Here is an 11,545-nt window from a genome sequence, read left to right as displayed (position 1 = left end):
CCATTTCCACTGCAGCCTTGGCTCAGTATTTGGCAGCGATCAGAACGTGGCGTATCTGGGCACCACCAGCTTGTGTACTCCCTGCACTCCATCAAGGCCCTCGCGGACGTCTCCTCCCCCCACACTATGAGGTCACCAGGCAACACACCCACAGAGAGACAAGCCCGGTCGCACCTTTCACGTTTCACCTGGAGCCGAAAAATCGACGTACTTGTCCTGCCAATAAAACACTCCTCCCGGATCACAACCTCCAGGGCATTTTCCATGTGAAAATGCGGTTTTTGACCCCTGAAAGACCGTCGGCATCTTTACCGACTTCCACTGTAGGTTTCGGCGAGGTGGGGACTACACTTCAAGTTAAATCCTGCGTGTCACAGAGATACGAGGAGTCATGAGGAGCGCACATCCCAGCGGTGTGTGTGTACGCAGTCTGAAGAACAGCTGGGTAGATGTGGTGTCGCCCTACCGTCAGGGATCTATACATCTGAACTGTTTTAAGACAGACCCACATGCGAGTCTAAGACAGCCCCATAGACGCTGCTGTGAGCTAATGTTCCTCCAGAATTCGTTAATCTCTGTCACACACACACACACACACACACACACACACACACACACACACACACACACACTACCTGAACAACTGTACTGCATTCACACATCTGTCTCACAGCACAAATCCAGGAGTCAGCCCTCATTTCTGACACTAACACCAGCCTCCTTAATAATCTCTGCATGGCCAGACGATTCAAACTGATGTTTCCCTTGTGAAATGGTGATCTAAGGAGAAGCAGGTAGAGTGAGAAAGAAAGAAAGAAAGAAAGAAAGAAAGAAAGAAAGAAAGAAAGAAAGAAAGAAAGAAAGAAGGAAAGAAAGAAAGAAAGAAGTTGAACACTTTTCCCTCTTTCAAGCTCATATTTTGATAGGAGATCCATTTAAGATCTATTTCTTGGTAAATTCACGCCACGGTCGAAAGAGTGATTTCATTTACTGCGGTATATTGTTCCTCCGGATTAAAGAAAAGAATGATCATCTCAATCAAGCTCCAATATCATCCCTTTCTACACACGCGAGGATGGAGTTCAAGTTTGACTCGAGGCTCAATGGGGCCCCTAGTGGCGAAACCCGGAATAGCGTGAAGGGCGCGCAGCCCATTATGTGAGGAGTAATGTCGGGACTCAAAACGTGAGATAACGCGAACGAACAAACAAACCAACAAAAGAGACAAACACAAACGAACAGAATATCAACGCGAACATCATTCCGTTTGAATCGGATTCGTACAAAAAAAAAAAAAAATGCAGTGTAGATTTGATATTGTGGATTGCTATAATAATGATATAGAGAATGTCATTTTGTCCATCAAAAAAAAAAAAAAACAGTGAAATAGAACGGAGAATATTTAGGGAATAACGAAACTTTTTTTTAGTTTTTTTTTTTAATATACACAGGAAACGACCGCTTGGCTCCAGAGCGTCGGTGAAATATTTCCCCGGTGATGGAAACTTAACTGCGTGGAATGCATTTTTTCCCATATTACTCCGACTGGGGGGTGACGTCAGGAGGTAGACCCCGCCCCCCCCCCGCCCCCCTTCCGACGCTGCGATTGGCTGAGGCGCCGTCTCAGGAATGTCACGGAACTGTTGAAATACCCCCCGAGGTCCACGCTGTCGGTAGAAGAGTCTCAGCACCGGAGTAAGGATCAGCCGCGTCCATCCAGACGTCGACTTCGGTGGACGAGGAAAAAATAAAATAAAATACAAAAGAAAGAAAGAAAGAAAGAAAGAAAGCCGAACCGAGGGAGAAGCCTGGGATTTTTTTTTTGTTTTTTTGTTTCTATATTTTCATTTCTTGAAAAGGCATTTCTTTTTATTCCAAGGTTTGTACTGCATAAATTCGATTTTTCTTTCAACAATTCTGCATAAGACAGAGGTTTTTTTTTCGTGTCTTAATGTGACAGCTGATTGTAATATTATAATCTTCTTGGGTTGACATAGGTGTAGATTTAACTTGAAGTACCATGATGATGCTGTGCAGCATCGTTCTGCTCTTGATGCTTTGGGATAGTGAAGGCAGGAGTATGGCAGGTGAGTGGACAAATACGTTTTTATTATAATTCTCATAATAAAATATAATAATATATAATTCAATGTGTAAATTATTATTTATTATTATTATTACTATTATTATTTTTATTTTTATTATTTGTTTATTTCAAATATTAACATAGTTAAACACTATATGACTACTAATCAAATTACTTTTACTACTACTACTATAATTATAATTTCATTTATAGTGTTTGACATATTATTTGTGGGGTCTTCGTTTTTGAAGCGATACTTGAAACTTAAGTGGTTTTTACTGTGTCCACAGAGAGTGGGGATGACAACAGTGTGTATGACCTGTTTGAGCTTGCAAGAGTGAACAAGAGAAATCATGGGGTCACCCTGGTGAGAGGAGCAGACCCATACAGCCCTGCCTACAAGATCCTCAACGCTGACCTGATCCCCCCAGTCCCCGACACCTCCTTCAGGGACCTCATCGACTCCATCCAGGCAGAGAGGGGATTCCTCCTCCTGGCCAACTTAAAGCAGTTCAGGAAAACCAAAGGCAGCCTTTTGACCGTGGAGAAGACTGACGGCTCCGGGTCGGTTTTAGAGATCATCTCCAATGGCAAGGCAAACACCCTGGATGTGGTTTACACCAGCAGGAACCAGCAGAAGGTCGTGTCGATAGAGGAGGCAGACCTGGCCAGTGGGCACTGGAAAAATATCACGCTGTTTGTCCAGGACGACCGTGCTCAGCTGTTTGTGGGCTGTGAGGAGATCAATGTGTCGGATGAGATGGATTTGCCAATCTACAAAATACTGTCGCAGGAGATTGCAGACGTTTCCCGTCTGAGGATTGGAAAGGGAACTGCGAGAGACCGATTCACGGTAAATATGATTGTTTTTTTGTGTTTTTTTTTGTGCTGTGAAAATTGTAATAATTGTGGAGACCAATTTTCCCATGATTTGATCAATGAATGGAATGCCTTTTCCTCTCCAGGGAGTGCTTCAGAATGTACGCTTTGTCTTTGGGACAACTCTGGAAGCCATATTGAGAAATAAGGGATGCCAAAGTGGAGGTGAGTTCTATGAAATAATTACAATACATTAATTCAATCAGAAAAAGCTTTTACATATATATATATATATATATATATATATATATATATATATATATATATATATATATATATATATATAGTGTATACATATATATAGTGTGTATATATATGTGCAGCTGGATCTGCACATATATTTATCTATTTATTTGTTTATTCTGGTTGTTAGAATATGAAATTGATTTGCTTCCCTCCTCCTTGCAGCTGCCTTGACTGATGTCATGACCCTGGACAACCCAGTCAACGGCTCCAGCCCCGCCATTAGGACTGATTACACGGGCCACAAAGCCAAAGGTGAGAGCTCTCATCCTCAGCACTCTGCGCCAATGACCTTCCGATGTCTACTTAGTCACTGATGAGGTAATTGACCGGACCTATCTTTTATTTGATCAGATCTGCAGTCCGTCTGTGGCTTCTCCTGTGAGGACATCGCCGGCATGTTTAAGGAGCTCAAGGGACTCGGTGTGGTTGTTAAACAGCTGTCGAACGATCTCCGCAAAGTGGTAAGCGCCGACGGGCCAGCTGGATCTGCACTTTATCATCCTTCACACGGTCGTCTTTGTCTTCCACCCCTGCTTCCAGTTAATGCATTCCCAGTGCGTAGCCACTTGTCACTGTAATGGCAGTCCCTGGCCAAGTCCCTAATGAGACCCATGTGAATACACAAATATGTTTGGCTGTCTGTTGCTCTTGCGCTGCTTCAATAGAGTCAAGAAATGTCTTAATCACTGTGTCAGGTCTATGATTCACTCCTATTGGAACCTTGGCAACGCAAATGTTTTCCATCATTGTTTCTGAACGCCCCCTCTCTTCCGCCCCCCTTCCCCGCAGTCCGCCGATAGCACACTGCTAATGAACCAGATGAAGATCCACAGCGGCGTCTGCCTCCACAATGGCATCGTGCACAGGGACCAAGATGAGTGGACCGTGGACGGCTGCACAGAGTGTACCTGCCAGGTAAGCGTCGTCACAATGACAGGAACGATGACTTTCTGACGATGCCAAGCAAGGAATCTGTCGTCCGTAAACAAATCTCTTTTCCTATATTATTCAAGCAGGTATTAATTCCACTCTTCTTCCCCGTACAGAACTCTGCTACTGTGTGTCGCAAAATCTCCTGCCCTCTCATCCCCTGCACCAACGCCACCGTGCCCGACGGAGAGTGCTGCCCTCGCTGTGGAACCCGTAAGCACCTTTCCGTCTTTTGGCAACCTATTAAGTGAACCTCTGCTTTTTTGGAGCAGATGTCTTGTCATTTCATTGTTTTGTCGTTTCAAAGTAAAAGCCTTTCACGTATCTCTCCCCACGCAGCGAGTGACTATGCATTGGACAGATGGTCCCCCTGGTCCGAATGGACGCCTTGTTCCGTGACGTGCGGCCGGGGAATCCAGCAGCGCGGACGCTCCTGCGACCGCATCAACAGCAACTGTGACGGCACCTCTGTGCAGACCCGTGACTGCTACCCTCAGGAGTGTGACAAGCGCTGTAAGTTCCTTGCCATTTTCATCACGGCATTATTACACATTGTTGGGTTAATGGGATAATGACTTATTGGTATATGTGTCTTGTTTACAGTTAAACAGGATGGTGGTTGGAGCCACTGGTCTCCCTGGTCATCATGTTCTGTCACCTGTGGCGAGGGCATCAACACCCGCATCCGCCTCTGCAACTCACCCACACCCCAAATGGGCGGAAGGGACTGCGAAGGACAAGGAAGAGAAACTGAAGTTTGCCAGAAGTCCGCTTGTCCGAGTAAGTTCAGCGTCAATGTTGTAAATTTGTAGGCCTGACAATGTAAGAGAAGAAAGAAAGCCAATATAATGATGTTTTCTTCTTCTTCTTCAGTCAATGGGGGTTGGGGACCCTGGTCTCTTTGGGGTACCTGCACCGTTACGTGTGGTGGAGGACTTCACAGCCGCAAACGTCTCTGTACTGAACCTGCGCCCAAACATGGAGGAAAGGACTGCGTTGGTGGTGCCATTATGTCTCAAGTATGCAACAAACAGCAGTGTCCTATCGGTAAGTACCTATAATGGAATAATCCGTGTATATCAAGCTGCAACTCACATTGTTTCAGAGGCCAAAGAACAAACAAATTGTCTCTCCTGCACAGATGGTTGTCTTTCCAGCCCATGCTTTGCTGGCACTAAGTGCACCAGTTTCCCTGATGGCTCCTTCAAGTGTGGGAGGTGTCCTGTTGGTTACATTGGGAATGGCATCGTCTGTAAGGACATTGACGAGTGCAAACAGGTCCCTGATGCCTGCCACACTTATAATGGAGTTCATCGCTGTGAAAACACAGAGCCAGGTTACAACTGCTTGCCCTGCCCTCCACGGTACTCGGGACCGCAGCCCTTTGGAAGGGGAGTCGAACAAGCCACCGCCAAGAAACAGGTTTGAACTATAACTACTTTGCTGTTCAAGTACTCACGTACATGTAATTGCAGATAAAAGGTCACCTGCAACCAATTCTCAATCCACTGTGTTTTCTTCCAGGTTTGCAAGCCCCGTAACCCATGTCAGGACGGAAGCCACGACTGCAATAAAAATGCCAACTGCATTTACCTGGGCGTCTACTCCGACGCCATGTTCCGCTGTGAGTGCAAGCCAGGTTATGCTGGAAACGGCTTCATCTGTGGAGGAGACACTGACTTGGACGGATGGCCCAACACTGACCTGCTGTGTGTGGAGAATGCTACCTACCACTGCAAGAAGGTAGCCAGATCCCACATGTACAGACAGACGAAAACCCATCATCAGCAAATTCTGGTGTAGGATTGTGGTGATTCACTTCCTAACCATTCCATTGCTTCATTGTAGGATAATTGTCCCAACCTGCCCAACTCTGGTCAAGAAGATCACGACAAAGATGGCCTGGGTGACGAGTGTGACCATGATGATGACAACGATGGAATCCCTGATGATAGGGTGAGGCGTCACGAAAATTTTTGTCTCCAGTGGCTTGTTTTCCTCAGAGACCAGACATAGCAATCAGGAGTAGACCTCTTCCCTCTGGGTGGTAGAAATTTCACTCTCCATGTTTCCATGGAGACTTCCAGCGGAGAGACTAAGTGGAAAGCCAGTAGCACATAAATAGTATAATATAATGTGGGCTGGAAGCCAGAGCCCAGAACAAGAAGGCCGGTTGCCCATAATTCTGTGTGTGGATTGGGAAAGTTATAGAAGAAAAAAAGTTGCGGTAAGAAAATACTAGCTCTCTCAAATTGGAATATCAGATAGCAGCAAAAATACATTATCCAAGTTTGAAGCCCTTTCTTTCCAGCGAATGTCTTTTCCCTTCGTGGCGCAATTTTATTTTATGACTTCGTCAAATAATTGAATTGTAATCATGTTGTTTCTTTATGACTTCAGGACAATTGCCCAAAAGTTTACAACCCTGCCCAGTATGACGCTGACAGAGATGATATTGGTGACCGCTGCGACAACTGTGTTTTTGAAGCTAACACCGATCAAACCGACACAGACAACAATGGAGAGGGTGATGCCTGCGCCATTGACATCGACGGTGATGGTAAGGGATTTTTTTTTTTTTTAAGTGGTTTCCACAGGATGTTGAATGGGGATCTTAAATGGTCGCAAGAAATTTCCATAGGCTGACGAATATTTTTTCACTCAACAGGCATCCTGAATGAGAAAGACAATTGCCCGTACGTGTATAACATGGACCAGAGAGACAGTGACAGGGACGGTGTTGGAGACCACTGTGACAACTGCCCTCTGGAGCACAACCCTGACCAGGTAATGGCAGATCTCATCTTTCACCTCTCAACTTTCCTTTATAAGCTGCCCCAAAGGGAAGACAGTTCAAACGCTTATGGAACTATGCAGCAGCAGCTTCGTTTTTGACATGGGATCAGGGCCACAGATGGCACCTGTGGTCTGCCCTACTGAAAGAGAGGAATGCAAATGCTTTGAGGGATAAAAAGCATGTGGGCAGCATCCAGCTCCTCTTCTTTATTAAGCCACTTTTTGAACACTTTTCAAACATTGAGCATAATCTGGCCAGGATGCCAAGGCACTGGAATCTTGTCTGAACAGAAAAAATACATACCTGAAGACAAAGGGCTGAATGTAATGAAGTCAGTAATAATTTCTCATATTGTGGCTGTTGAAATATGCTGAATCTCATTTAACAGACAGGGCTTCTGTAGTGTCAGCGCATGTGTTTGGGAACGTTTGTAATAAAGGAACTCTGTTCTCCTACAGATTGACTCTGACTCAGACCTCGTGGGAGACAAGTGTGACAGCAACCAGGACATTGACGAGGACGGCCACCAGAACAACTTGGACAACTGCCCCTACATTCCAAATGCCAATCAGGCAGATCATGACAAAGATGGCAAGGGTGACGCCTGCGACCATGACGATGACAATGATGGCATTCCTGATGACAAAGACAACTGCAGGCTGGCCTTTAACCCTGACCAGCTGGACTCTGATGGTGAGTCTCTCTGCACAGTCAAAGTAGTGAGTCGTCTGTACGGCGACTACTAATTATATGTAGGTCATTTTTAATCACCGGTAATTTTGATTCCAATGTGTTAAATGTCTATGTTTTCCTTGCAGGCGATGGCCGTGGCGATGTGTGCAAAGACGACTTTGACCAAGACAGCGTGCTGGACATTTATGATGTGTGCCCAGAGAACTTTGCCATCAGCGAAACTGACTTCCGCAGGTTCCAGATGGTTCCTCTGGACCCCAAGGGCACCTCCCAGATTGACCCCAACTGGGTAGTCCGTCATCGGGGCAAGGAGCTGGTGCAGACCGTCAACTGTGACCCTGGCATTGCTGTCGGTAAGTAAAACATTCAAAAAAGACAAGTGATAAGAATGACATGTTACACTGGAATGCAACTGGCCAGACACATAGCAGCGGTTGGCAACCTCTAAACCATTTCTCCTCCTTGTCCAGGTTACGATGAGTTCAATGCGGTGGATTTCAGTGGAACATTCTTCATCAACACAGACAGAGATGACGACTATGCCGGGTTCGTGTTTGGCTACCAGTCCAGCTCGCGTTTCTACACGGTGATGTGGAAGCAGATCACACAAACTTATTGGTCCCCCACCCCAACGAGAGCCCAGGGCTACTCTGGCCTGTCAATTAAGGTGGTCAACTCCACCACAGGGCCTGGCGAGCACTTGAGGAATGCCCTCTGGCACACGGGAGACACCGCCGGACAGGTGGGTTAATGGAACAATGAAACATAAATATTAGTCCATGTTCGTATTATACAACTGGACAGTTTTCCCCTTATTGACCTTTCTCATCCCTCCAGGTGCGTACTTTGTGGCACGATCCCAAGAACATTGGCTGGAAAGACTATACAGCCTACAGATGGCATCTGATCCACAGACCCAAGTCTGGACTCATTAGGTAATTTCAAATTCCATTATCTCTGCTGAACATCCTTCCATCATTCATTATGGTCTAACTCTCCCAGTGGATTGTGACTAATGCTGTACATTTTTTTCATTTTTTATTGTTGTTTTGTTTTTTAGAGTGGTGATGTACGAGGGTAAGAGAATCATGGCGGACTCTGGAAACATCTACGACAAAACATACGCCGGCGGACGACTAGGCCTGTACGTCTTCTCTCAGGAGATGGTTTACTTCTCGGACCTCAAATACGAATGCAGAGGTAAGACCTTCTCTCGAACACACTAACCTTATTTTACAATCCTCATAATGTCATCATTTAATTGGTTTCAGAAGATTTTGATCGTGACAATGTTCACTTCTTCCCTTCGTTCCAGATTCATAATTGACTCGAGGACGTCCCGCCAGAAGAATGTATCGGTCCGCCACGATGAATATGAACTGTAAGACCCGGGACAATATCTTTCTTAATATTTTCTTTGAGAACATGCACATTGGCGAGCGGAGAGGAAAATGGATGCGAGGTTGAAGGACCTCAGGACTCAAGCAAGTTGAGAGTCACCACTGCACTATACACAGATAAGAAGCGTGGCGACGTTCTGAAGACATCTTGTTTTCATTGGGAGGAGGGCCACACAGATTGCTATGCCCCCTCCCCCTGTTTTAATTCCAAGCATTAATCCAGATCTGCTGTGGACACAAAATGACTTCTTTTATTATGAAGAAAGACGTGAGAGAATTTAGTTATGGATTTAGAAGGGCAAGAATCGCCATTTGAAGGAACTGTTGAGGGACCATGGACAGTATAACGGACTGTTTTGGTTTTTTTTAATCAAAGAGAGTGAATGTTGTGCTACAAATGTTGTGCATGTGTGTGTGTGTGTTTCGAGAGCATAGACAGCCTTGCCAGCTCATCATTTGAGTTCTTCTTTTCCTTGAAGACCAAGTCCCGCTGCAGACCTGGACGTAGCAGGTCCACAGTACAAACTAAGTCTTAGGACGATCCCCCAAAACCAACTAGTCAGCTCAGGAAAGAACACTAGAGGGACCATGGGCCAGGGAATACACAATCTAGGACAGCACAGGGCCTCAAAGCAAGCGTACACTGCTTTGGAAGAGTAATTATTCTGGAATAACGTGTGGATATGTTGTTTTTAAATTTCACTGAAAGTGCCAAGGGACATTAATAGCCAAGGGCCAGTCTTTTTCCTGCCATGAGTGGACCGTTGTAACTATAGCTTTACCTAAGTTCTTATTTATTTAGTTGCCAGAGATTGTAATTTGGCTTTCATTTTTCTAATTATTTTTACATCTCGACATCATAGAATATATCAGTGTTCCTTTAAAAAAAAAAAAAGAAAACTGGAATCTTTGATATCATATAAAGTCCTCTCATGACATGGTATGTTATTTTGAGTTGGAAAGTTTTTTTTTTTTTTTCTTCCTGCACAGTATGCATGACCAGTGTGCCTGAGCTTGCATACATTTCTAAAAAGGGAAACCCAAAAGAAACCCTTCATGACAAATATTACCTCATTAATATTTGAGTTTTTTATTGAGGCCAATGAACCACAAGGATATCCTTTTCTTGCAGCAATATAAATTGGTTGGTTTCTCCTATTTTTTTTCAGCCAGACTTAAGTACAATCATTTATATTCTGTATATAAGATATTTTTGTAGCGAAAGAGGCCCCATCAAGAGTGAAATGGGTTAAAGAAATGTCCTTTTATATGTTGTGCTATATGTATGTTTATTTTTGTTTTTGTTTATAAATTATTGTTTATTGTATGTTAAGATGTTATTTCGTTTGTGTAGATATATTTAAATAATTTATCAAGGAATGTTACCTCATATGGAAGCATTTCTCTTTGTATAAACTTGTTTGCACAATGACACAAGGATGTCTTTGTTGTTTTGGTTTTTGTATTTTTGTCTTTCCAGCTTTTTTTTTCATATTAGGGAACCTTTTCTATAAACATTTGTACCATAGTTTTACCCACAAATTGCTGTTTATACTCCTACCAGTTATTTTGTAATGTCAAAGGAACAATAAACTCTCCAGGAAAGCATCTCACCGCCTTGACGTCTCTTTTTGTCAGCTTGGGGCAAAACAGGCATCATTAGAATTCTCTGAGTGAAATGGTCCTGAGATGTGAGCTTATCTTTCATTGACTCCTGGCAATAACATCTCTCGCTGGTATCTTCCGCGTAGGAAAGCCGAGAGAGCCGAGCCATGCCGTGTCAAGCAACTGGAATTCATTAGCTCGGCCCATTGAAGTCTCGGAGAGAGAGGGAGTACCCTTCAGAGTCCACAGCAGGAATAGTTTAACATGAAGTGCAGCATGCTGAAGAGCACATCCATCCAGATATGATTACTCATTACACAGGCATCACTCCACGGCGTCACGCAACATGTGACGCCCTCCATGTGAGGACGAGATACGATACTATACTATAGGACTCTGTGGAAAACAAACAGTCCTAGACGAGGCATGTCACCGACTTCACACCAGCATTTATTTTATAGGTTATATTTTTTAGAAACAGACAGACAGACAGACAGACAGACAGACAGATAGACCTATATTCATCCCCGAAGGGAGTTGCAGTTGTCTCAACAGCTCACACCAAAACAGCAAAATAATAATGAAGCAATACATAACACAATTAAGAATATAAAATATTAAAAGAAAAGGCAATATATGCAAAAATTGGAAAATATACAATAAACAGGAAAAGGTACACAATAAGATACGGCAATATACACAATAACTAGTGATCAACAACAGATATAACCTAGAAATTACAGATTTTTTTTATTATAATAAAAAAAAATTATAAGGCCATGTCCAAAAATAAAATATACCATCCAATACAATAACTTATGAAATAAACAGTGAAGCAGAAAGATGAAATTAAGATAGAAATGCAGAAAAGACGCCTAATTATCTATTTTACAGACTCCAGCTTACATT

General features: G+C 43.8%; 1 protein-coding gene across 1 annotated transcript; it reads left to right on the top strand.

Annotated features, from left to right (window-relative positions):
• The first annotated feature begins 1,691 nt into the window (after positions 1-1,691).
• Positions 1,692-10,641, top strand: thbs1a (thrombospondin 1a). Its single transcript, XM_080012360.1, has 22 exons — positions 1,692-1,879; positions 1,998-2,087; positions 2,377-2,939; positions 3,052-3,130; positions 3,374-3,463; positions 3,563-3,672; positions 4,001-4,126; positions 4,258-4,354; positions 4,481-4,654; positions 4,745-4,921; positions 5,015-5,188; positions 5,283-5,563; positions 5,666-5,884; positions 5,990-6,097; positions 6,542-6,701; positions 6,810-6,928; positions 7,397-7,631; positions 7,757-7,984; positions 8,102-8,373; positions 8,469-8,566; positions 8,692-8,831; positions 8,947-10,641. Exons 2-22 carry the CDS (start codon positions 2,021-2,023, stop codon positions 8,952-8,954), a joined length of 3,525 nt encoding a protein of 1,174 aa, XP_079868486.1. The 5' UTR covers positions 1,692-1,879; positions 1,998-2,020; the 3' UTR covers positions 8,955-10,641.
• Positions 10,642-11,545: the final 904 nt, after the last annotated feature.

Source organism: Zeus faber (genome assembly GCF_960531495.2).
Source record: "Zeus faber genome assembly, chromosome: 13".
Classification (NCBI taxonomy): Eukaryota; Metazoa; Chordata; class Actinopteri; order Zeiformes; family Zeidae; genus Zeus; species Zeus faber.
The sequence above is the reverse complement of the archived record's forward strand: the minus strand, read 5'-3'. Positions and strand labels throughout refer to the sequence as shown.